Source organism: Prionailurus viverrinus, chromosome D2 (genome assembly GCF_022837055.1).
Source record: "Prionailurus viverrinus isolate Anna chromosome D2, UM_Priviv_1.0, whole genome shotgun sequence".
Lineage (NCBI taxonomy): Eukaryota > Metazoa > Chordata > Mammalia > Carnivora > Felidae > Prionailurus > Prionailurus viverrinus.
The window spans coordinates 57414836-57440676 of NC_062571.1; the positions used below are offsets into that span (position 1 = coordinate 57414836).

Consider the following 25841-nt stretch of genomic DNA (forward strand, 5'->3'; position numbering starts at 1 on the left):
ACCCTCCTGGACACAGAGGGGTGGATGGAACCCTCTGGGATTTGGGGTTTGAGCAGGGATTTGGGTTTGAATCTGCCTCCATGTCTCCCCTCTCGGCCCTCTCTCACTACCGTGGTCGTCTTTTTATTCCTTCAACAACCATTTATCAAGCATCTGCTATTCTCCAGACCTAGCGCTAGGGAGCGTACTACTATGGTAGACCAGAGGCGTGTCGTTCCCACCCATAATGAGCTTATGCGCTAGTGCATGGGCCGGGAGACACACAGGCAAAGCAACAAGACGAAGAGGAGCATGTGAAATGTGAGGAGACCAAGGGCAGAGTCCAAGGAAGAAGAGTGACAGGAGCCACCTGCAGTGGGTGGTCCAGGAAGGCCTCTGAGCACGTGGCCTTGAAGCTGCCGTGCTCCAGACTTCTTGTCTAATTAAATGTCTTTATCGTTCAAACCATGTTCCTAGGATAATCTTTTTGCAGTCCTAACATCCTGACTGATAGGGGTGACTTTGTGTGGATTTCTTTCTCTTGCATTTTTCTGTATTCTGTTCCCCAGCTCTTTTTGTACTCCTCAAAATCCCGTTCTCAAAAGAGTCAGTAATGTAATTCCCGCCAATCCAGTTCCCCTTGAACTTTCTATAATACCTGCCACTGTTCATCCTGGCTCCCAGAGCTTTTTTGTCTCCTTGGGCTTCTGTGATGTTCCAGGGTGCTGGGTCTTAATCTGACACCCTTTTCTTCTTGCACTGATTCCTTCCCCCGTGATCTGCCTTTGCTGAACATCCGTTCAGACTTGGAGTTGAACGTGTCTCTTTCCAGAGGTCATTTAATATACTGCTTACAAAAATCCCATGATGGCATTTTTATCCCCACTTTGCAGATGTGGAAACTAGGCTCTGTGAGGTTCATGAACCTGCCTGAGGCCATCCAGTTCGTAAGTGACCCAGCTGGGATTTAAACTGAGGGATCTTTTCTCGCGGTCCGTGAGTTCGAGCCCCGTGTCGGGCTCTGGGCTGATGGCTCAGAGCCTGGAGCCTGTTTCTGATTCTGTGTCTCCCTCTCTCTCTGCCCCTCCCCCGTTCATGCTCTGTCTCTCTCTGTCCCAAAAATAAATAAACGTTGAAAAAAAAATTTAAACTGAGGGATCTTTGACTTGAATTGCATCATTTTGCTCAAGACAGTCTCTTTCTCATGGCTCTCTTTATCTCTCTTCCAAGGTCAAGTGACCCATTCTTATGGCATCAACTATGACTTTTATAGAGAGACCTCCCAAGTCTTAACCCATAGTCTTGCACTATCCCCTTAGTCTTAAAAAAATCCCAGAAGCTTCTATCCTTTACATTGGGCATGTATAGAGTTATCTAATCTGCCTTTGTGATTTCTGACCATGCCATCTCCCAGCCATGGCGATGGACAGTCCTGCATCCCCTTTGTCTACACATCTCCCTCTTTCATCTGATGCACTCAGTCAGAAGCAGCGGCCTGTGGTGACCCCATTTAAAATGTTTCTTGAATCTGTCCCTTTGCCCTCATTCCTAGGCAGTGACCGATCTTCTCCCCTCCATCCAGCACAAAGCTTCCTTCCTGCTTCAGCCCCTCCCGTCTATTCCCTCCCTTAGATGCTCCCAGATGACCCATTCTGGTACATTGCTTTCCTTATGCTCCTCACTCTTTTGGTTCCTTCTCAGGTCCCCATTGCCTCACTTTAATGGCTCTGTGTTATCTGGCTCCAGCCTTGTTTCTCTAGAGTAGTTCAAATCAGCCTGCACGGTCTGCTATTTCACACACATCTCCCCTCCCCTCATTCTAGCTGCAATTCTGTCCAGCCTTGCCTGTCCTTATCCTCTAAGTATGAAACACCTCATCTTTCAGAATGCCACCTCTGGTCTGTTGGCCAGGAGCAGGCTCCGGTCACCAGATCCCGGGAATCTCTCCCACCTCAGCTTACCCACAACACTCATGGCTTGTCTCTGTAGGTCACTGGGGCACCTGTCATTTTGTCACTGTGTCAGGAGGTCTAAGCTGGGTTTCCCAAACAAGATTATAAAGCCCTTTTTGATTGGAACCATGCCTTTCCCTTCCTGAGGCTCAGTGTTGGAGAACTGAATGGAGACACCTTCTATCCTATCAGTCAACCCAGCTTCCTGTACAAGTATTGATTGAGCATCTGTTATGTCCCAGTACTACAATGAGCACTGGGAATGCAACTGAGGAGACAAAATTCCTGCCCTCAAAGGGCTTATGGTCTAATAGGAAATAAAAATAAATTTTAGGAAGTATGATTATTTTATAGGGCAAGCATGGGGTGCTCATAATAGGGACACCTAACCATGGCTGAAGTGCCAGGGAAGGCTTCCCCAAGGAAGTAAATTTTATTTTATTTTAATTTAATTTTTTACAGTTCTCAATTTTTTATTATTAGACTCAACAAAGAATAACATTTTCTAAAATATTTATTTGTGTGAGAGAGAGATAGAGAGTGAGCAGGGGAGAGGCAGAAAGAGAGGGAGAGAGAGAGAGAGAGAGAGAGAGAGAGAGAGAGAGAGAGAGAGAATCCCAAGCAGGCTGCACTATCAGCACAGAGCCTATGCGGGGCTCAAACCCATGAACCATGAGTTCATGACCTGAGCCAAAACCAAGAGTCAGATGCTTAACCAACTGAGCCACTCAGGCACCCCAAGAATAACATTTTAATAAGCATAATCAGAACAAAATGTATGGAAAAATAAAGTAAAACCAGTACTACTCAAGGTAGTGAATTTTAAATTTGAGACCCCCAGGGGATTTATTCAGGTGAAGAAGAGGGAAAGAATGATCCAGGCAGAGCATAGATGAAGGCTTGGAAATGATGCAGAGTGTAGCAGAGTTGGGGGACTGAAAACTCCAAGTCCATCATGGCTGGGGCTGGCATGGAGGGTGCGAGGGAGAGAAGTGGTAAGATGGGGTTCGGAGGATGGGCAGGGGCCAGACGCGCCGGGCCCGGGAAAAACAGGAGCCTGGGGTGTTATGGCCTTGATGAAGAGACAGTGATATTTTTTTCAGCTCAGGAGGCTATGGATACAGGGACATGTCAGGGGGCCAGAAGGAGTCGTAGATGACACAGAGGCAGGGAATGGTGAACAGGCTGGCAGAACTCTGAAGACTATGGAAACATTCCAATCACTGGAACCCGCCCTGTGACCTGGCCAGTGGTCAGGAATTCCAAAAGCTCTGTAGGAGTTTACCAGGCAAAACACGGTAAGATGCTAGCCACGGAGAGGTGTCTGTAAAGCCCTGTGTTGGGAGTGGGATGGTTCAGGAAAGTCTTCCTGGGACTAGGGGGCTATGAGATGCATCTGGAAGGTAGGACTCACAGTGTGCAGTTCTTGGGCTCAGGACTGCATTCTCTTCTCCCGGGCCATGCCCGGGGCCCAGCTCTGGGCTAATGGCCTGTGGTTCTGGGGCCCATGGTGGCTGTCACCCTTGGAGGAAGCATCTCGGCTCCTCCTTTCACAGCAGGAACTGTCCTTGGGATGGTGGGTTTGGCAAAGGGCACTTCTCAACACTCGTTTCTCACCTGGCCTCGACCAACCTAAGCAAATAGCTACTTTCTTTCCAAGGCAATTAATTGGACTGACTTATCCAAACATAGATGGTCTGAACTGAGGTCTTTATCTTTATAGCACCCCCCTCGCACCGTCCAGAAGCACTGTGCCTTATGTATAAAATAAAATTTTCATTTATACCCATTCCTTCCCATAGAATGAATCGGTTGTAAAATGACTGGTTGTACACCATCTCCAAGAAGCCCTACTTCGTTCTCTCCCTTTTCCACAGAATTTTCTGTTAATGAATTCAACAAATATTTGTTGAGTCAGACCTGATTCTAGATATGTGGGATACATCAGTGAACATAACAAAGAGCATAGTAAAGCCCACAGTAAAGCCTTTGCTAGAAAAGCTGATGAATGCTATTGAAAAAAAAGGGGGGAGGACCAAACAGAAGTTTTCTCCTCCCACGAGCCAACCTACCTGAGTGGGAAGGAGCATGGGGGCAATGAGAGGGAAGGAAGAGACAGGACAGGGCTTCTGGGCTTTTTTGGTTGGTTGTTTTTTTTTTGTTTTGTTTTTGTTTTTGCTATAAGCCCTTGTCCCTGGTTGGAATTTTAAACTAATTGCATGTATTACTTCGATAAAAATAAAAATCAAGTTCAAATAGTGCTGTGACTATATTGGGAGGTGAGGGTGGCAGGTTGAGCTAACTTCTCTTCTGTCAGTGCGGAAAACAGGACAAGGTTTCTAAGGTTAATAAATCAAGATACAGAAGTATAGGCATATCATTTAGCAAGGTAAAGGAAACTCTCCGAAGAATTTAAAGCAGAAACAGTAAAAAGAGTGAAAAGTCATTTCTTCTGGGGGAAAAACAGTGGAAGGTAGGAAGGCACAAGTGTAGGCAGAGAACTCCTTTTGCCCTTTGTTACAAGTCTTTTGGTATGTTTGGATTTTTAACACCATAAGCGTGTGTTACTTTGATGATTAAAAAAAACCCTATTCTCCTGAGCCCTGGGAGGAGGGGTTCAGAGGGGTATCTTGGCGGCTTCTGTAGAGAGTGAGGGGTTGGTAGACTTAGGTAAGCTCTGCCTTCCTTTCTTTTATTTGTTTTATATCTCTGACTTTCATGCAAGATGTTGTTTGAACAAAGGGTTCCGCAGTTGAAATTGGTTTGAACTCCATGATGTCTTTTGACTCTTGTAATTAATGATGCTTTATAAGCACCTATCAACCCTTTATGCTCGTGCCTGTTTACTTCCTCAGAGAATTTTCACTTCTTAGTCAGAAGCCTTGCATCTTCCCCCAGCTGGCTATGGTTTGAAGTGATTGGTGAGTTTGTTGCCAGCGTGCTTGTGTGGAAGTGACACCCTGCAGTCGATCATCTGATGATTATTACTTCAGGGGGCCCCTGGAGCCCCTGTTGGAACAGGGGTCCTTTGAGTGCTCTGCCTGGCCTCCGGCACAGTGGCTGTTGTAACGGCAGGTGAGCATTTTGGTGAATAGTTCCAGTATCTGCAGTTGCTCCTGGGGTAGCTGTGAATTCTTATAGACGCTTGCCTCCCACTCTACTTCCTCCAGTGGGGAGAGAGGGAGGGAGGGAGGGAGAGAGAGAGGGGGAAGTGAGGGGGGGGAGGGAGAGGGAGAGGGAAAGAGAGGGAGAGAGGTGGAGAGAGACTATGAATGAAATCAAGAAAGGGAGGCAACTCCCCATTAGCTTAGTCACCTCCTAGTGACTGCACTTCTAGACATGTGTCACTGTTTGCCTGCTCTGGTACTATTTTTAGGGCGGGTCCCCTCCATTCATGTTTCTGGGGCCTTTGCAGTCATCCCTGTTGCTGCATCCCTGGCAGCTGCTTTCCTGAGTTTTGAAGTCCCAGAGGTTCTGTGTTTCCAGGCACCTTTCATGCCTTCCTGGCTTTGTGTACCATGTTCTTTTATCTGCTGTCTGGGGATATGATACTAATCCTTGAAGTCCAAGCTCAAACGTCATGCAGTTTGTAAAACCTTTCCTGGGCCTAACTCTGAGGAAACTCTCTACACCTTAGCACTTATCTCAGAACCTAGTCATCACTTGGTTATATTTTGGTGTCCTTGAGGAGTTGGACACATCCCATGGTCTTCTTTCGGCCTGGCATAGAGTGGGTATTCAGTAACTGCTCAGAGAGTTAAATGAAGCACACTTGCTGATCTTTTCTGTGCCTTAGGAAATCTTGCTTCGCCTAGAATAAACGCTGCTGATCTCCAGCAAGGCATCTCCATAAATCTTTTCCTGTTTTCATCCTGAAAGACCCGATTTGGAAGAGTCAGGTAACATCTGGAGAAAACCTCCTATTCTTGGAGGGATCCTATCTGGGGAGGGAGAATTATTGCCACTGTTTTACAGATCAGAAAACTGAGGTTCAGAAATATTGAGACTTGCTGATGGTCACATGGTAAATAGAGAGAGAGGTTGAAATCCATGCCATCTGACTCCAGAGACACAGTTTCCTACCACACGCTTCCTCGTAGTCCCCACAGTGTGCTCTGAGATCACACCATCTGAGACCATCCAGACCACAATTTTCCCCTCAAGCATTCATGCAATCATTTTCCTTCCAGACCCAAGTGTTGAGAATCTTTCTGTGTCCCCGGCATTTTCATTTCCTTGAGATTTGCTAATCTTTTCCTGTCTCCTCTGCAGTCTGCAGGAGTTCATTTCTCTCTCATCCCTTTCCAAATATCATGATTTCCCAATCTTTCAGTGGGTTTCTTTTTCTGGCTGTGGTCCTTTTTTTGGAGACTTTCCAATATAGCCACAGGTTGGAGGATGATAACAATGAATTAGTCAGTAGATCTTCTTTGATGTTATTTTGTGGGCAAACTCATTAATTTATGACAAAACATCAAAGAGCTCAGCTCCTGCATAGGACTGGTTTATCCCAAGGCAGCTGGGTAATAATTATTAGTCAGATTAAATCTCAGTGTCTTCTTCTGCTTCAAGAGTTAAAGTCCAAATGACTGGAGTGTGGGAACATCCCATCCTGTAGCTGCCCATTGGCTCTGAGTCAGCCTGGTATGAAACTCCCCACTCCAACTGTGGATCTCTATCCATGGTCTCCACTTTGATGCCTCTAAGCCTTGAGGTCTGTCAAGATTGGTGTAGCAACTGGAGAAGGTGTAGTGATAAAAGGCTGAGGCTGTTACAGTCTCTTTCTAGTCAGGGGAGCTGGATATTAAAAGGGATCATCCCTGCGTGGACTAGCTCAAGGTTCTCCATAGAGTCCTAGTCCTGTAATTTCATTGGGAAGGAGAGCTCTCTTTGGGCCACACAAGAAAAGTGCCAGCACCATGTTTAGCACATAGCAAGCTTTCTATATGTAATGGTTGAATGGACTTTTCAAGAAAGGTCATGATGCATGAAGCCTCTGGTTAGCTGAAGAGGAGTAAGGAGTAGAGCTTGGGTCTTTGCTTATACAACAACACCTAACCTGCTCACATCTGTGGCCATTTACTTTGCTTCTCCCCCTTTATCTGTGGTGGAAAATTGTCTGTGGTCCTCTCTAAAGCCATCCCCTCCATGTTTGCCCTGGATCCCAACCTTTGCTGACCTCTTAAGGGCCTGCTTCTGTAATTAACTCTCTTCTTCCTGAGCCCTCAGTGTTTCCCTCTCTACTGGATTATTTCTATCAGCAACAAGCAAGCTTCAATGTACTCCCATCTTAAAAGAGCCTCCCTTGCTCCTACTTCTCCTTCAGGCCACTGTTTTACTCTTCACTCCCTTTTACAGCAAAATGCCTCTCAAGACTTGTCTACACTCTCAGTAGCTCTCCTTCCTCTCCTCCATTCAGACTCTCAAATCCACTTCACTCAGGATCTCATCCCCATTCTCTACTGAAACAGCTTTTATCAAGCTCATCAGTGACCTTCTAGCTGTCAAGCCCAATGGTCATTTCTTAGTCCTCATCTTTTTCTACATATGAGCAGCTCTCGGCACAGATGGTAGGGCTCTGTTACCAGGTTTCTTGCTTGGCTCCAGGACACCACTCTCTCTTGGGTCTCCTCCTACTTCACTGGTCACTCTTCTCAGTCAACTTTCATCTTCTCAACCTGTAAGTAATAAAGTGCCCAGGAACAGTTCTTGGACAATTTTTCTAGCTATATCCACTCCCTAGATGATCTCATCTGGTCACACGCTTTCAAATACTGTTCACATACTGGTGGCTCCCCAACGCTCTACCTCTCTCTTGAACCTCAAATGCCCACTCCACTTAGATGTATAATATGCACATCAAATTTCAAACCTAAATCAACTAAACAAAACTGTGTTCTCCATCCTTTCAGGCCTACTCAGTCCTTAGGCTTCCCTTCTCAGTAAATGGCAACTCCTTTCTTCCAGTGGCTCAGACTTCCAAACTTGGAATCATTTTTTACTCACTTTTATACCACACCCCATCTATTAACAGGTCCTGCCAGCACTACCTTCAGATTACATCTAGGGTCTGGCCACTTCTTACCACCTGCACTGCTACTACCCTAGTCTAAGCCACCACCATATCTTGCCTAGACTACTCTTAACCTCCTAACTGGTGTCACTGCTTCCATCCTTGCCTTTCTCCCGCCTTGCTCCCCTTTCCATCCCAGCCCTGGCATTCAGAGTCATGTAAAAAACTACAATTAGATAATGCCATGCCTCTACCCTAAACTTTCTAAGGCTGTTGATCCCACTTTCTTAATAGAATCCAAAGTCCTTATCAGGGCCCATGAGTCCTTTAAGACCTGGTTCCTGTTACCTCTCTGATCTCAGATCCCATCTCTCTTCCCCTTGCCCACTCCAGTCTAGCTACACTGGTTTCCCTGCTATTCTTTGAACATGCCAAGCCTACTCCTTCCTGCCACCTGCCCTTGTACTGTCCTCTAAGCGATTTCACTCTTTCTTTAGGTACCTTCATGTTAAGTTCTTTCATTTACCTCAGGCCTCTGCCCAAATTTCACCTTATCAAAAAAACATTCCCTATCTTTCTAAAGCAACTCTCCTCTGTCACCTCTCTTTACCATGCTTTACTTTTCTCCCTAGCAATGATCACAACTCAACATATTTTATACTGATTTGTTATGGCTACTGATTGTTATCCCCATTAATATGTAAATTCAATAAGAACAGAGTCTTTGTGCATGTAGACACTGCTGTAGCCCATGCTCTGAGAAGAGTCTCTGATACATAGGAAATGTTCAAGGAATGTATATTGAATGAATAGATTTGTTAAATGGACTCATCTAGATCTCTTGTCATCAGGCAAAGAGAGTGGTTTCCAGATAGTTGTTTAATGAATATGATCAAAATCAAGTGTGAGGAACTGGGAGAGGTATCCATGGAGATCATCAGATTGTGCAACTATTTAATACTCGTGACCACCATAGGATTCACAGATATTTTCAGTTTGCTCTTTGATGCCAAATCATTGGCCAAAACTCTAAGGTGGGGTGAAACATCTGCCTTTAACTTCTTTGGCATTTCATTTATCCTCTGGGACTCAGTTTGTTCATCTGTGAACTAGGCAGTTGGAGATATGGTTACTGATCTGCTAGTTTAAGGTCTACAAGATGTTGAAGGGAGGAGTACAGTTAGGAGGATCAACCGCACAAGCTCTGGAACTTGACTGCTTGTATTTTGAATCCTGCCTCCATTTCTCACAAGCCACACGACCTTGGGCAATTTTCTCAGTTTTCTGGTTTGTAAAGTGGGAATAATTAAAGGATAATAATAGCACTTAATTCAAAGAGTAATTTTGAGAATTCCATAAGACAATACAAGTAAAGTATGTAGCATATGGTTTGGAACATAGTAAGTGCTCAATAAATGTTAGCTATTAAAAATGAAAAGTTCTGAAGGGAATTTGTGAGAGGCCATTGCTAATGATGTGTTTTAGGTGCAGTAAACTATCCTAGCATGTTAGATGATATGAAATCTTTAAAGGTGTGATGATAATATTGTGGTTGGGTAGAATGCCCTTATTCTTAGGAGAGGCACAGTGAAGGACTGAAGGGGAAAACTTCATATCTGTCGCTTACTTCCTAATAATTTAGCCAAACATATATCTATGTTTCCATATCTATCAAGAAAATATGGCAAAATGTTAACAAATGTTGAAGCTAGGTGGACAGTATGGTTATTGTACTATTCTTTCAACCTGTGGGTTTGAAAATTTCAAAATAAAAGGTTGAAGGAAAGAAAAGAAAAGATCCTAGAAATGGTCTAGTGAAGTCCGGCCCTCATTTTACAGAAAGAAGCTCAGAGGTGAAGCTTTTGACCAAGGTCATACAGCTGGAGGAGCCTGAGCCAGAATCCAGGTCTCCTGGCTGCTGTTGCCCCTCAGGCAGCCATGAGCTGCAGAGGAACAGACTCCGCTTCCCCCAAAGACCTAGGGGTGTTATGGATGTGTAAAAAGGCACTTGTGTTGGTGTTTCCTTTTTGTTTATTAAGGAAATAGGTAGGTCATTTGGCTGGAAGCTTTGATGTCAAAATTGTGAAGGCAGCGCCAGGGCCAGCCCCGACATCCTGGGTAAACCAGTTTGGCACCATCTGCTTGTGTTTGTTGAGTGGTGGTGGTGTATATGTAAACACTGGGATTTCAGGGGAGAGGGCGAAGAGTAGGGGTGGGGCCAGGGTCAGGAAGAGCAGTGGAGAGACTGGCTTCAGTTCTGGAGCTCCCTGAAAGAAGGGGCCCCAGGGTTTCTTTGGGGATGAAATGCAGGCACGTAAAGAAAGGAAATGATTTTCTGCGGTCAGCAGCATTCTCCTCTAGCTAATAGGGTTCAAAGCAGTGAAAAGAAGAGATGAGGAGAGGAGGGAATGTCCATGCAAGTCTGGGGAGGGGGGGCACAGAGAAGAAACGGGGAGAAAGAACCGAAAAATACGGTAGAGGAAGCCTGGGGCCACGGTGGAGGAGGGGTTGGGGGAGGGGTGTTGAAAAGGTAAAGAGGCCGCACCTGGGGGCCTGCGAACGCGTGGAGGACTGTCAGCCTCCGCAAGCTGAGTGTCTTGCCCCAGAACCGTCCTGCCTCTCTCTTCTCTGGGTCTGGAAGTCTCAGGAGGCCGTGGTAGCAAGCGCAGAGCTCCTGGCGCTCTTACTAGGGGGAAGGGCTGACAGGAGAGGCGGGGCCTCGGGGCCGGGCGGGAGCGAAGCCTCTGGCCGCGGGCGGGGCTCCTCTCCGGCGGGCGGGCGCCGGAGTCTGGGGGCCGTGCTTCCCCCTCCCGGTCCGCGGAGGCGCCTGGCCCCTCCTCCCCCTGCCGCCCCCATCCCCGCCGCCGCTGTCAAAGATAAACCGGGCCGTTGCTTGCAGGAGCAGCGGCAGCCGGCGATCGGGCGGTGAAGAGCCTCGGGCGCGGCCTCGCCTCCCCGGCCCGGCGCCCGCATCAGCACCGCGGATAGCACAGCGGCGGTCGCCAGTACCTAGGCGCCCTCCGGCCCACCAACTAGCCGGGCCCGCGGCGTCCGCATCAGCACCGCGGACAGTGCCCCGGGCCCCGTCTCGTCGCGGTTAGCCCACCCGCTCCCCGAGTCAGCACCGCGGACAGCCCCCCTTCTCCGGCCTCGCAGCAGGCTCGGAGCGGTTGGCGCCCCTGGAACATGGCCACTGAGGTAGGGGGCGACCGCCCGGCCCGCAGGCAGTGGCTGACTGGTGCGGGAACACATCCCCGCTAGGGGCGGACTGAGCGGGAAAGGAAGAAGGGGGGGGGTGAGGTGGGGTGGGGTGGAGTGAGGGGGTGGGGTAGGGTAGGATGGGGTGGTTTCCCTGAATCAGTACTGCGGGGAGGGGTGGAGGGCAGAGTGGCAGGGTGGAAGAGGGGGCTTCTCCTGAGAACTCATCTCATCTCTGGCTATCTTACCCATCTGAGTCCCCGAGGCTGCCCAGGCCACTTGTTGGCACTAGCACCAGGTTTGCTCCAGGGCCCCAGCTGGGGTTTCCTCTTACCCTGGAACTGCTAGTCCTAAAACTACTTCCCTAGAGGTTTGGAGGTGAGCTCGCCCCTGTTTTAGGAGAAGGAAGGCGGCTGGTTGCTGTTGCTATGCAGTGCAGCCATCCGGCTTTTAAACCCAAAAGCTTGGTTAAGAGATGACAGACCTACGTCCACCTTCACATTTCCTTTGTGGGGGAGTGAGGGGACAAAGAATCCTCAGGCCAAAACCTCAAACAGTTGGGTTTAATGAGCTGCCTGCACCAGTCTCTACTTTTGCATATTATGCTTTCTTGCCCCCGCTCCTCCCCCCCCCCCTTTTTTTTATACCATTCAAGTTTCTTGTACCAGGGTGTCTACATTTCCCGGGTCTGATGGGAGGAGCTGTCTTCTTCTTCTTCTCCAGGGTGTGCTTATAGGTGTGTCACCTTCAAGGGACTTGAAAGTTGAACCCAGGGACCTGTTGGCTGAGGGCAGAATCTTGGTGCAGTGGTTAAGAGGTCAGGAATTTTCTCTTGTACTCCCTCCTTTCATGTGGGAAGTGGAGCTCTTTATGTTCCCACTTTATAAGTGGTAAAGCTACCACATGGAGAAGGGGAGGACCTATTTGATACACAGCATGTTAGCAGCAGAGCTGAAAAGTTTCTTCCTTTGGATTTTCGGAGCGGAACCCAGGACACCAGGGTCTCCCCAGTTCTGATGTTGACTTCTTTTGTGGTGTTTCCCTACTTCTCACCCAGCTGGGATGCAAGCCAGGGGGAACAGCACAGGCTTTTGAATGACTCTCTGCATTGCATCGGGGCATCCTGGTGAGCAGGGTGACATCAACCCCAAGTGTCACCATTGCAATTCTGCTGTTGTGGCCACCACAGAACAAGGTACAGTTGCTTGGTACTGCTTGGCTTTGTGACAAAGCACAAGGTTAGTTAGGAGAGCTCATCCTCTAGGACCTTGTGAGGGGCCAAGCCTTAAGCAGACCCATGGAGCTTGGTTTTACAGGTGGAGGAATGCAAAATAAATAAATAATCAGAAAGCTTGGAAAGTGCCAAAGTTACTGAGGAGAGCAGGAAGAACAAAGGAGAAATGACCAAGGATCTGGTCACCTTCCAGATAGGGCTGCCAGGCTGCCAGGCTGCAGCAAAGCCTGCTGGTATTGGGCAGCAAAGGACAACTTGGCATAGCTGGGCCAGAGGAGTGGGCAGAGAAGGCAGCCACACCTGTGATGTGATCTGACCGATCCCAGGAGGCCGTCTGTCCCATCATATCTCCACTTCAGGTCTGTTATGGTCCAGAAATTCCAACCAGCAGGCTCACATCTCCAGGTTGAGGCAGTGTTTCTAGGAGGCTGCTGTTAGGCATGCGTGACTCTCCCCTGGGAGAGGCTCTGCTTTTAATGCCTCTGTGAATATAGCACTTTCCTGTGTACAAAGCGCTATCACATGTATGATCTCCTTTGAGCTTTAGAGCAACCCTGTGAAGTGGGCAAGGATGCTGTTATTATCCACAATTAACAGATGAGCCAACCGAGGCTCAGGAGCTTGCTTGATCTCTGTGAAGTAGCATCATTATCCCATTTTACAGATAATGCAACTGGAATCCAAGACGTATTCAAGAGACTATGGCTCAAAAGAGGCAGGGCAAGGACTAGAGACCGAGTCTTCTGCCTCCCTGGTCAGTGTTTTTTTCTGCTGCAGCCAGGTGTATCCAGTTAGCCAACGGTGTTGCTCAACAGCGAGGTGGGCACGTGAGGCTGTGATGGGGGAATGGATGCGGAAGAGTTCAGGAAGGACTCAGGCCTCCTGTTCAGCCTGGCTGGGTCAGCTTGAGGGTAGAGGGACAGAGGGACAGAGGGACAGAGGTATGCCCAGAAGGGATGGAGAGCAGAGGACAAACATTACCCATTTCCCAATTTGGCCTTGGGTGGACCCTGCTGGCAGTACTGAGGGAGGAAGCCTTAGCTCTGCCAAGGCACAGAATGTGCACATTATCTGGGCTGTGCAGTGAGTCATTCTCCCCAGGCTGTTTTTACTGTTAGGACTGAGTTAAGATTACCAGGGAAAACCTGTTGGGAGAAGGAAAACCTCATGCCAAACTTCTTGGCCATTCCCTTTGGGTTCTGACTGGTAAGTCCACAGTTCCAGCAGAAGGTGTTTTGGGAGGTGAAGAGAAGATCAAGACAAGGAGAGGGAGGGAGAAGGAGGAGGGGGATGGAGAGAAAGAGAGGGAGGGACAGAAAGACAGAGAGGGAGGGAGAGATGGGTGAGGAGGAGAGAGGCAGAAACAGAGAAAGCATGGATGTCCCTGGATTCCTGGATGGAAGGCATGGAAACTGGATCTTTTCTGCTTCCCAATTTCTGTTTAGGAGTTAGCATTAAGGGAGGAGTGTGTGTGAGGAACTCAGAGGAGGAATGAAGCCTCCTGAGTGATACACTGACCTCATTTGGAAAACTGTAATGAGCCCATTTCCTGAGCGACAAACCTCTGCAAATGTGTGTCACTGGGAGCAGGGTCCGCCCTGGGAAACGGTCCAGATGGCCAAGGACAACTGGGAAATGCCTGGCTGGGAGGGGCTTCTTTAAGTTTAAGTGGTGGAGTTTGGCCCCTAAGAGATTTTTTAAAACATGTTTATTTATTTTTGAGAGAGAGAGAGCACGAGCGGCGGAGGGGCAGAGAGAGAGGGAGACATAGAATCTGAAGCAGGCTCCAGGCTCCGAGCCATCAGCACAGAGCCCAATGCAGGGCTTGAACTCACAAACTGTGAGATCATGACCTGAGCCGAAGTTGGATGCTTAACCGACTGAGCCACCCAGGTGCCCCCGGCCCCTGAGAGATTTTTTTTTTTTTCAACGTTTATTTATTTTTGGGACAGAGAGAGACAGAGCATGAACGGGGGAGGGGCAGAGAGAGAGAGGGAGACACAGAATCGGAAACAGGCTTCAGGCTCTGAGCCATCAGCCCAGAGCCCGACGAGGGGCTCGAACTCCCGGACCGCGAGATCGTGACCTGGCTGAAGTCGGACGCTTAACCGACTGCGCCACCCAGGCGCCCCCCTGAGAGATTTTTAAATGCACCCAAGTAGCGTTATCCAAGCAAGGCATTTGGAGGTTTGATCTCTAAGGCCTGGAATTAACAGCCAACAGACAGTGGGTTGGGCTTGGGCCCTTGTGTAGGCTGAGAAGAAGGGAGGCCCTGTGCCTGGGTTTCCATCCTGAGGCCTGACTCGGCTGCCTCTGACTCATGATCCTCACTCCTCCTCCACACCCCAGCCAGGGATCATGGTGTTGGTTCATGAACTGAATCTCCTGATTCTTGAGTTGAGCCTCAAATGCATCCTCTGGAATTAGCTAGTTTTTAATGAGGATGGAGATGTGGGCCAGATGGGGCCTCCTGTTTGTCTTGGGCAGATTGGGACTGGGAATGTTCTTCTGAACTCCAGTGCTTGCTCCTCACCTCTACCAGGTTGGCTCTGTCAGGTGTATGGCCCATTCTTCAGGCTGCCTCCCTATCCCTGTCATACTGCAGTTCAAAAATTGATGCCAGCAGGTATTGCCACTGACTTTCTCTTTCTTCCTCATGAAATGCCTCTTGGTGTGTCCTTAGCCAGCTGCCAGCAAGCCTGGGATGGTGGCAGGGGAGAGGGCAGAGTTGAGGAAGGTAAGAAGTAGATGAGAAGCCCAGGTGTCAGGGTCAGTTAAGAAACCCCAGAGTCGCTGTTCAGGGAAGACACAGAAGCTGCGGTCTCTTAGAGGTGCAGGCATATTCTGGGATCCTCTTGTGGGATCAGAGCATCATGGATCTCTCCTGAAAACCTGTGCTCGCTTCCTGAAAGCTACATAGCTGGCAAGTGCCTGGAGCCTGGCTCTAGCTCTGGCCCAAGGGCCCCTATGATGGGATTTCTTATTCAGAGGTCCTAACCTGGCAATTCTAGGAGTGAATCTTGTTCACAGTTGTGCCTTATTTGGTCTGCTTAGTGCTTACAAATGTAAATATTTATTGGAAACGTAAAAAAAAAATCAAGACATTTGATATTAAGGAAATCTGGATTTATGCATTCTCTTAAGATGTCCAAGTGTGGCATCCTGGGCTCACATTCTCACATGGCAGTGGTCAGCCGCTTTCTTGAGACAGGGCGTGGGTTCTCTGATTAGCCACAGCCCTCACCCAACCCACTTAGATGCTTAGTTCCTATAAACATTTGCATTCATAATCCCTGAGAAAGCCTCTTGAATGTCAGGGCTAGAAGGGGCTTTAAGTGATTATGTTGTTCCAGCTTCTCAGTTTCTAGTTGAAGAAATGGAGGCCCAGGGTCATGTGGCCCGGACTAGCACCCAGGTACCCTGCTCCCAGGTCAGTGGGCCCTCTTTCCATCAGGGCCTTTTGGTACTTCACAACTGAGCCACCGTGGATGAGGAGAGCCAGGAGATGCTGCCTTGCCTTAAGTCCTACTCTTTGCCAACTACAGATGAGTGTGTTATATTGTGCTTGACATAGATCTGGGAGATGAAAGCTCTGGAATATACAATGAGTCTGATACCATCTTCTAGCAACTCCTCAAGACTCCACAAATACTCTACAGGGGGGGAAGTAGATCCCTGGTCACCCAGAGGCTTTGTTCTAAGGCTCAGGATTTTTGGGGTTGGAAAGGGTGTTGAGCTCTCCTACTCTGGGTACTTGAGAACTCACAGATCAAAGCCAAGAGGAGATGAGACCATACTATGCAAGGTAGCATCCTAAAATTTTAATGGAATAATAAACTACAAGTTTATTGTTCAGTAAAGTCCCAGAGAAGTGATCCTAATCAGCAAGTAGGTCTCCTCCAGGCTGACTCAGGGACCCAGGCTCTTTCCAATTTGTGGTCCCATCATCTTCAACATACAGCTTCCTTGGTATCTGTGAAAAAGGAAAGGTAACAGAAGAGTGGCTGGTTGTTGTGAGCTAAGCCTATACATGAATTCATCACTTCCACTCATATTCCATTCAGTCATATGGCCACACCTAATTGCAAGGCAGGGTGGGGATTAATCTAATTGTACGCCTAGGAGGAAGAAGAAGTGGTCACTAGAGACAATCACAGACACATACCTTCATGGTAGCACACAGTGCATGTGTGCACTCGGACATAGACAAAGGAGGCCGTCAGAGGGGAAGAAGCTCTATCCATAATAGAATAGTTGAATCACGGGGCGCCTGGGTGGCTCAGTCGGTTAAGCGTCCGACTTCGGCTCAGGTCACGATCTCGTGGTCCGTGAGTTCGAGCCCCGCGCCTGGCTCTGGGCTGATGGCTCAGAGCCTGGAGCCTGCTTCCGATTCTGTGTCTCCCTCTCTCTCTGCCCCTCCCCCATTTATGCTCTGTCTCTCTCTGTCCCAAAAATAAATAAACATAAAAAAAAATTAAAAAAAAAAGAATAGTTGAATCACTGTTTTTTCCCTTTCTTTCCATTCTCACCATCACTTTTCTTGGGTTAGACCTGCTTTTGTGTTTCCCTGGACACTACAGACATAGTGCATCCCTTCAAATGGCCTCTTACCCCAGCCACTGGCCTCTTACCCAGTCATGCCTAATTCCCATGCATCCCTCACAGAGCTTCCTGAATGATCCTTCTGGGGCTAGGGGAATCCATCCTCATGATCCACTGGCTCACGTCAGTTGGTTTTAGAAGGGCAGAGGAAGGCCACAGCCCCTTCCTTTTCTTTGGAAAATATAAAAGTATGAGATCCTAACCAGATAGAGCAGACAGAGTAACAAATAACACACTTATACCACTAAAGCCTTCTTTATTTTTCAAAGTTATCATACGACCCTAGTGAATGTCAAGGGGATTTTCTCAATTAAAACCTTGATTAGAGGAATCAAGGACTGTTCAGACAAGAGGAGCATCTATATATTCTTCAGTTCGGCCCCAGTACTCTGGTATCACATCTCTTACGTAGAGCAAGTTTTGCCGGATGTAGGAAAGTCTCCTGCAGTGTTCTCTGATTTTCCCCTTTTCCGAACCTTGATCTACCAGTTATCTCTCCTACCTTTCTCTCGTTGCTTACTCTTTCCCCCAGCTTTTAAGCAAGTTTGTCTTCTGTCCTATACCCTCCCCTCTAGTCGAGCCCCCCTCCAGCTCTTTGTGATAGCACTGTCCTCTATACTGTCATTCCCCCCTGCTCTTGCCTAATCCACAAACCAACTCCCGTCTTGCTGAAATCTGCCTGCAGTCAACTGGAGCACATTGTGTTCTCTGCCATATTTTTTCTTTGCACAAGCTTCTCCCTCTGTCTGGGTTGACTTTACATCCCTCTCCCCACCCACTGCCTGCTCCCTACCACTGGCAACTCCTGGCCTTCTTTATGACTCAACACAGACCTCAGGAAGTCTTTTCTGAGTAAGCATTTCTGGGTAAGATGTTACTTCTCTAAAGCATTTATCACAGGCTAATTTATTATATATTTACTTGTCTTCTTCCCTGGAGCTCACAGACTGTCTTTGCTCAGCATCCCCAGAGCTCGGCAATAGTAGGGACTCAATAAATGAAAGCTGAATGACGGAAGAGATTCACCTTAATTACACAGGATGAACTGGCTGTGTGTTCACTCTGCCCTTGGGGCTTGGCCTCCACATGGTTCCAATGTTTGACATATTTTACCCAGTGGGATGCTTCTTTCAAATATGGGTGACTAAGGCTGGAAGTGGAAGAAAGAGGCCCTGTTCTTCTATTAATTGAGCCCAGTCCCCTCAAGTGCTAGAGTTTGTGTCAATGTCAAAACTGCAGGTGTGGGCAAGGGACAGAGTTGCCCCACTTATTCTTACCAGGGCAAGGTGTTTCTTTAATTTCTGGGTTCAGCCTACCTTATCCATGATTTTCTCTGGGTATTTGGGTGCCCCTTCTTTCCTGTGGTGAGACATGCTGGAGAGGAAAGCTATTCCTGGTGCTCTTGGACCCAGGCTTTAACTTGGCCTCAACCTGAATCTCCCTCCCAGTTGGTGGGCTATCAGGTCCTCCTCTGTCCTACTCCCCTCCCCAACCTTGCTGTAAGCCCCACCTCTGGGGCCTGAGACCTCAGTCTTGTTCAGGGCTGGGTTCCCCAAGCACGAGGCCTGATGATTTGTGAATATTTGATACTTGGTGAGTGAACAAAAGTGTGAAAGGCTCTGTGTGTGGGGGAGGGGGAGGGAGAGTGAGGAGGAGGGAGAAGGAGGGAAATAGAGGGGAGGAGAAGGGAGGAGAGGAAAAGGGAGGGAGAGAGGGAGAGAGGAGGAGGGGGAAGGGAAAGAGAGGGAGGGGGAGAAGGGAGGGGGAGGGAGGGAGAAGGGGAAAGAGAGAGAAGGATCTGGGCCAGCTACCAGGAAGTCTTTTCCTCCTGTTAAAATTTGCTTCTGGCTCTGTTGATGATTCCAGAACCATCATCCCCTTTTGGCTCAGCTTTTGCCCTAATTCAGGCTTTTTCTAGATCTTTCTGGGATAGCTTGACATGTCTTCTCTAGTCAACTCCACAGTTCTGCTTCCCCATGACTTTCCTGGAGCACTTGTAGGGTGGCTAATGTTCAGGTTTGCCGGGGACTTTGTTGGTTTAGTGCTGTAAGAATCACATCCTGAAAACCTCCATCAGTCTTGGACAAACCTAGATGGATGGTCACCCTGAGTGTGAGTCTCCTGTATGCCTCCTCAGGTCCATAATCTGCAGGAGCTGCGGCGAAGTGCCTCATTGGCCACCAAGGTCTTTATCCAGAGAGACTACAGTGATGGGACCATCTGTCAGTTCCAGACCAAATTCCCCCCGGAGCTGGACAGCCGGGTAAGGATGTCTTTTTTCTAAACTTGGAACATAGGCCGTGATGGAACTCAGGGACTTATTCCAATGGATTTTTTTTTTCCAGGATGAAAGTAATATGTGACATATAACTTGTTCAGGCACTTCACGTGGCAGAATTAAAAAATGTCCCTAACATTGTCTTGTTGTCATCTCACTGCAAGTTAGAGCTGAAAAAGCCTCAGAGATTTCCTAGTTCAGCGGCCCTGGAACATCAGTAGCACAAGAGTCGCCTGGAGAGCTTATGAAACAAAAACAGATTCCTTAGTCCGATTGATGGCATCAGCTTCAGGAATCTCTACTTCTTGGCAGCAGTCTCAGCCCCAGCTGCATGTTAGAATTTCCTGGGGACCTTTAAGAAATCCCGATGCCCAGGTCATCGACCAAGGGCTCTGCCCACAGCCCCTCCCTCCAGACTCAGCCAGCTACCTGGGTGTCTCATGGACCACCAACCCCTTGCAAGTCAGCTCCTTCTGCCCAGTTTTGCTCCCGGTTCGGGGGTGCGTATGGTCCTCATTCCCAGGCTCCTGTAGCACTGTCCTGGAATTAGAGATTCTGCCCTCTGGAGGGCGGTAGGCAGACCCCAGCTCTTTCATTCAGCAGCCCAGGCCTATCCGAATGGGTTTGGGAAGGTGGGGCAGGGCTGCCTTTGCTAATCTGATCGGTAGCCAGCTTTTAGGGTGCTGTGAGGTCTCCTCATCTCATCAAAGGACACACCTGTCCTTTGGGGCAGGGCGACTCTTGGGGTAGAGCATAATGTTTTCTTATGAGTTCCCTCCAGATCTGTGTAGGGACAGTGGCTGGGAACCCCAAAGCTTCTGACTATTCTTAGGGAGACCTTTTGTCCTAGATGGGCATGGAAGGTCCCATGCTAGCTTGTGTGATGGACAGTTCTGATCCTGTAGTGGTGAGTGGGGAAGGGGGTGTTCTGAGGAATGTAAAGAATGGGCCTACAGACACTTTGACACCTGCTTGGAGCATGACCTCCCAATCTAGTGTAGGGTTATTAAAGAGCACAGATTCAGGTCAGAGCTGTGTAACCTTGGACAAGTTCACTTAGCGTTCAGCAAGTATTTACTGAGCAAATACTATGTATTAGGCACTGGGGATGTAGAAGTGAAGTCATGAGTTCATTTTCGATTGGAAGGTATGAAGAATAAAACAGCAAGTAAATATGTAGCAGCTCCAGTGGGGACCACTACTAGAAAAATAAGTGTGTGAGGGTCACAGGGCTGGGAGAGCAGGGGAGAGGTGAATGGTGGGGGAGGTCTGTGAGATAAGGTAAGCCCTTAGGCCTGTAGGTATGAGCCTGGGGTGGGGGTGTCTGGAGGAGGCGTGTTGTATCCGAGGACACAGGCGCAAAGGACTTGTGCATTTTCAGGAAGCAGCAGGGCGGTCAGTGTGGCTGGTTGGGAACTGAGTGGGCAGGAAAGCAGGAGGTGGGCTCAGGGGACGCAGGGCCAGGCCCTGTAGGGCCTAGCAGGCATATAAGGACTTCTTGGATTTTACTTGGAGAGAGATGAGAAGGCTTTGGAAGCTCTTCATCAGAGCTGTGACATGATCTGACTTTAGCAGCCTCCCTTGGCAGGGCTGGGGGCACAGAGACCAGTTAAGAGGCCGGAGATGATGGTGGCCAGGACCACAGAGCTGAGCTTTGAGCTACTGAAGTGAAAATGTGGGAAAGTGTGTTATTTATTCATTTATTTTGATTAACTTGTTAAAAAATATCAGACTCTGCAAAGCTTTTTTTTTCAGATGAAGCAATTGCACAATTAAATGTTTTTAATGTTTATTTATTTTTGAGAGAGAGAAAAAGAGAGAGAGAGAGCACGAGTGGGAGAGGGGCAGAGAGAGAGGGAGACACAGAATCTGAAGCAGGTTCCAGGCTCCGAGCTGTCAGCACAGAATCTGACACGGAACCTACAAACTGTGAGATCATGACCTGAGCCGAAGTCAGACGCTTAACCGACTGAGCCACCCAGGTGCCCCGCAATGGCATAATTTAATCTAAAGTTGCCAGATAAATTGATAAAAATCTTATTATTTGTTTTTAAATTGAAGTATAGTTGATACGCAACATTACATTGGTACCTGAAAGTGCTTTTAAAAATAGAAAGCATAGAAAGTGCTTAATGAATATTAGCTATTATGATTATGGATGCAGGCAGGACAGCTTCCCAGTTGTGCGCACCCACGAGGCTGTCGTGTTCTTGGTGACCTCTTTGAGAGAAGATACTCCTGAGATCTCATATAATCAGTCTTATGCAGTTGGAGTCCCATCCAAACATGGGGAGCCCCTACCAATTAGGTCCTGGGCGCTTTTGCAGCTATGAAAATGGGGGGCGACGAAGTCACCAGAATTCCTGCCTGACCATCTGCTTTCAGGAAGCCTTCACGTCTCTGATATTGTGGGAGTTTCCTGCTCCCAAGGGAGGCCAAGTAGTCATTCTTATTCCCATTTTATAGCTGTGGAAACTGAGGCTGGAGTAGTTAAGTCATCCGCTGAAGGCCACATAGCTAGTTGATGGTCAGGTCTGGACTGGACCCCAGGTCTCCTGACTCCCAGTCCAGTGTTCCACGGGCAGCTTCTCCGATCTTACTTGTGTGCCACTCCCTTCATCCGTGTGGCCCCACCACTGCCACCCGCCCTCCTACCTGTGACTGTCCGGTCCAGGGAGGCTGGCCTCAGCCTGGTTCCCTGTCCCTTTCTCCTCCAGATTGAGCGGCAGCTCTTTGAGGAGACCGTGAAGACCCTCAACAGCTTCTACGCGGAGGCGGAGAAGATCGGGGGCAGCTCCTACCTTGAGGGCTGCCTGGCCTGTGCCACGGCCTACTTCATCTTCCTCTGCATGGAGACCCACTACGAGAAGGTGGCTCCCCTCCTGACTGCCATGCATCCCCTCCTGCAGGGTTCCCCCGCTGCCCGCTCATCCTCAGCCGGCCCCTCTCCTTGCAGGTTCTCAAGAAGATCTCCCGCTACATCCAGGAGCAGAACGAGAAGATCTTTGCCCCTCGAGGCCTCCTGCTCACTGACCCCGTGGAGCGCGGGATGCGGGTCGTATCCTTCCTGGCTGTTCTGTGCAAGGGCCCAGAGCTGCCAACTGGTGGGTTCCTTGGTGAAGACACCCAGAAATAGGGACCACCCTAGGGGCCTCTGCTCAGGGATTTTCCCAGGATTCCCCACATCACTGGTCGTCAGCTCTCCTCCCCCACTGTAAGTTATCAATGCCTTTTGTGAATTTCAGGGTTTGCTTTTACTGGGCTGCATTTCTTCAGCGCTTAATACATGCCAGGTATCCTATTAACTGCTTTGAAACGATGTAAGTCTCGTACTACCCCTACAAGGGGGGTAACTCTTACTCTTCCCTCTGCCCACGAGCCCACTGAAGTTACATCACTGGCCCAGGGTCACCCGGCCGGTGAACGTCAGAGCCAGGATTTGAGCCCAGTCCCACACTTAACCGTGAAGCTGCACTGCCCCTCGGGGAACACGCGGATCTCTGCACACGTTTACATGTCTACGGTCTCGTGTACTCCTGGGTGTACGTCCTGAGCCCCTCTTTACAGATCAGAAAAATGAAGTCTTGGTGGGCGGCCGGCCCAGGAATTGGGTTATAGGCCTGCTCGCTCCCCTGGAAAAGTGTGGTCAAGGTGTACACACAGCCCACTCGCAGAGTAGAAGTGTTAAAAAAATGTTTTTACTGGAAAATTGAGAAGAAAACGAGGAAAGAAAACACAAAGACCAGAATCTTCTGTTTACAAAGCCCTGTGAGAGGGGCCTTTTTTTAAATTGAGTTTTTACTAAGTGCCAGGCATTGCGCTTAGAGCTTTACAAGCGTTATTTCAATCAGTCCCCCAGCTACCCCAAGATTCCATTATTACCACCATTTTACACACGCGGCCATTCATGGGTAACAAGTTAAATGACCGGTCTAAAGTCCCATCTCTCGAGAGAAAGCGAGTCAGGATTAGAACTCGGGACACCGAGGTCTTCCCACTTCCCACGCCGTACCACCACCTGTCCCGGTGTTTGGTAATCAGACCCACTAAAGCGGAAGCTTCCGATTGTGCGCCTGCGCAGTGCTCGGCCCGGCAGGTCGCTGTGTGCGTGTGCACACCGAGCGCCCGCGAGAGCGCGGAGGGGCTGGGGTCTAGCGCCCCGGGCCTCCCGGCCTCGCTGTCTGGGACGCGGCACCGGCTCGGCCGCCCGCTCCCCTGCTGGCCTCCGTCCGCCCCTCCTCGGCAGCTGGCAGGGGCTCCCTCCTTAACGCCGGCCGCAGATCGAGATCTCCATCTACGAGGACCGGTGCAGCAGCGGCAGCTCCAGCAGCGGCAGCAGCTCCGGCAGCGGCAGCAGCGGCGGGGGCGGCGGGGCGGGGGCCCGGTGACTGGCCGAGAGTCCCTGCAGGGAGGTGTACGGCCGGACTGAGGGCCTCTCAGACCTGCGGCGGCTGCGCTACCAGAGCACCCGCTTCTGAGTCATTCTCTGGGCCCCTGCTGCTCCCCAGGGAGGGGGGGGCGGGAGGAAGGGTGACTGGCCCGGTGATTCCCGCGGGTCATCTACCCGCGCCCCCCTTTACTCCCTCCTGCCTGTCACCCCTGGCAGGACGGCCTACTTCCTGACCTGGCATTTTCTCCATGGGGGAGGTCTGGTCACACGCAGCCAGATCTTCCAGGGGAAGGCTGGGGTGGGGGTTTGGGGGTGGGGCTAACACAATTTGGACAGCCCTTTGCTTCTGCAGCTCTTTACCCAACACCCGGAGGGGGGCTCAGGTCCCAGAGAGAATGCCCTTATCCCGCATGATTCCTCACCCCAAATCCCACATCCGCCAGGACTCTCTCCCCCCAGGGTCCTGCTCCCCGTGGCTGTCTCCCAGTATCTGCTCTTTCTGGTGCCACTGCAGGGGCTCTGCCTGTCTGTGATCCTGCCTCCACCGATTCGAGGTCTGGGGAGATGGGAGCTGCTCAGTCCCCTCCTGACCTCTTCTAGACTCCTGGCTTCCCCTTCCTCTGCTCAAAGCCTGGAGGCCATCTTGGCCTTGCCAAGAAATATCCAACTCCTGAGATTTTGCAGGACATCAGGCGGTGGTTGTGGGGCACACAGCCTGGGGCTCTAGGAGGTTATTTGGGGGTCTGGAGAAATGCTTCATGGAGACATGTAGCCTTGGGAGGTTTGAACCTTCAGAACTGGAGCCAACTTCCTGAGATTAGAACCTGTGTGTATGTGAGAATGAGTGTGTGTGCATGCAGGCGCACGTGTGAGTGCATATATGTGAGTGCACTATGTGCAGAAATGCACGTGTGTATGTGTAGGTGTGTGTATGAGCACACATGTGGATAGATGTGTGTGAGTGCAGTTGTGTGTGTGTACACGTGTGGTTGCACCTGTGGGTGCATGTGTATGTATGTGTATGTGACCGTGCACTTGTCTGTTCCCCTTGGTTGCCAGGCCAGTGATTGCCCCTCTCTGCATCCCGTCTTATCTTTGTATGTGATAGTCTGTGGCTGCTTCCCTGCATGGGTCCAGCCTGTCCCCTTGTAAATAAATGTCCTAAAGCTCCTTGCCCCTTGCCTGGGGCTGCCAGCTCGGCTCTTCTTCCTGGTCTCTCCCCCGCCTGCAAAGCTCTCCCTACCTTCTGATTCTACTGTGTACATTTTAGCAGAAGAGAAGCTGGGGGTCTAGGAGAGCAGAGCCAACCTTCTGGGACCTTCTGTGTCCCTCTCCCAAGCTCCCGGTGACAAGGCAACAGGGCCACACATGCTGCCCATTCAGCCCACCCAGGCTCTGGAGCTCTCTAAGGCCGTGTAAACAAGGCTTCTGTGGATGTTCAAAGGAACTGGCAACCTGCAGGGGAAAAGGCAAACTCCTTTCTCGAAAGGGAAGAGAAGCATCCAGCCACCGAGGCCCCCGCCTGCCAAGGCCCAGGGCGGCCAGTGGGAAGGAAGCAGCCCTGCCCTGGTGCCCTGAAGACGGACAGAGAGGCTGCCTGCCTCAGCCGGCAGGAGGTGCTACAAGTGCATGTGAAAGACCAGCCGCTGAAGGTAGCTTTCTGGAACCAAAGAGGGGCCTGATTGTTTTTGGACAAGACAGCAGTGTGTGGGAGGGAGGTGCCTACCCAGGGAGCCAAAGGCAGGCCCTGAGCCCGAGTGGGCGGGTCCTGGTCCCACGATCCCCCACAGAGGGCTGCGGCCTGGCCCATGCCCATTCTGGCCCACTGTGTGGCCGGGCCTTATGTCTGACCTGTGCCTCTCCTATGGGATGGCTGGGCACAGGTGATGCAGTGGCCTTTGGTTTTATTATTTCTTTTTCCAATAAAAGGACTTGCCCAGCTTGAGGCTCTGTGCCACTTCTTTCCCCGATGGTGATGGGGTGCCATCAGTTCTATGCCCCAGGACCACAGGGAGCGGATGCTCAGCTGCCCACCCACCTCATGCCAAGGAGGTGGGGCTGGGTGTTCTTGAAGAAGCAGTGAGGCTGACGTGGGCAGGACCAACCCTACCTTCTTAGAGCTTGTAGTCTAGTGGGGAAGCTACCCTCTGGATCCTCTAATATGGAGCCTTTATGGGGCACTTGCAGCCTTGGGT

At 49.8% G+C, this 25841-nt stretch overlaps 2 protein-coding genes across 4 annotated transcripts in view; one reads left to right on the plus strand and one right to left on the minus strand.

The window, feature by feature from the left end:
- The first annotated feature begins 3286 nt into the window (after positions 1–3286).
- GOLGA7B (golgin A7 family member B) lies at positions 3287–22554 on the plus strand. The gene is made up of 4 exons (XM_047826134.1): positions 3287–3334; positions 19116–19241; positions 21974–22126; positions 22213–22554. Exons 1-4 carry the CDS (start codon positions 3317–3319, stop codon positions 22390–22392), a joined length of 477 nt encoding a protein of 158 aa, XP_047682090.1. The 5' UTR covers positions 3287–3316; the 3' UTR covers positions 22393–22554.
- The window catches only part of CRTAC1 (cartilage acidic protein 1), a 157998-nt gene continuing 148421 nt past the window's right edge, over positions 16265–25841 (minus strand). Inside the window, exon 15 of one of the 3 annotated variants that reach the window (XM_047826131.1) lies at positions 16265–16349. In XM_047826131.1, the coding sequence (XP_047682087.1) occupies positions 16327–16349 (23 nt within the window). In that variant the 3' untranslated portion in view covers positions 16265–16326. Of the gene's footprint in view, positions 16350–22984; positions 23659–25841 lie in introns of those variants that run through there. The other 2 variants (XM_047826122.1, XM_047826125.1) reach the window with 2 other exon arrangements.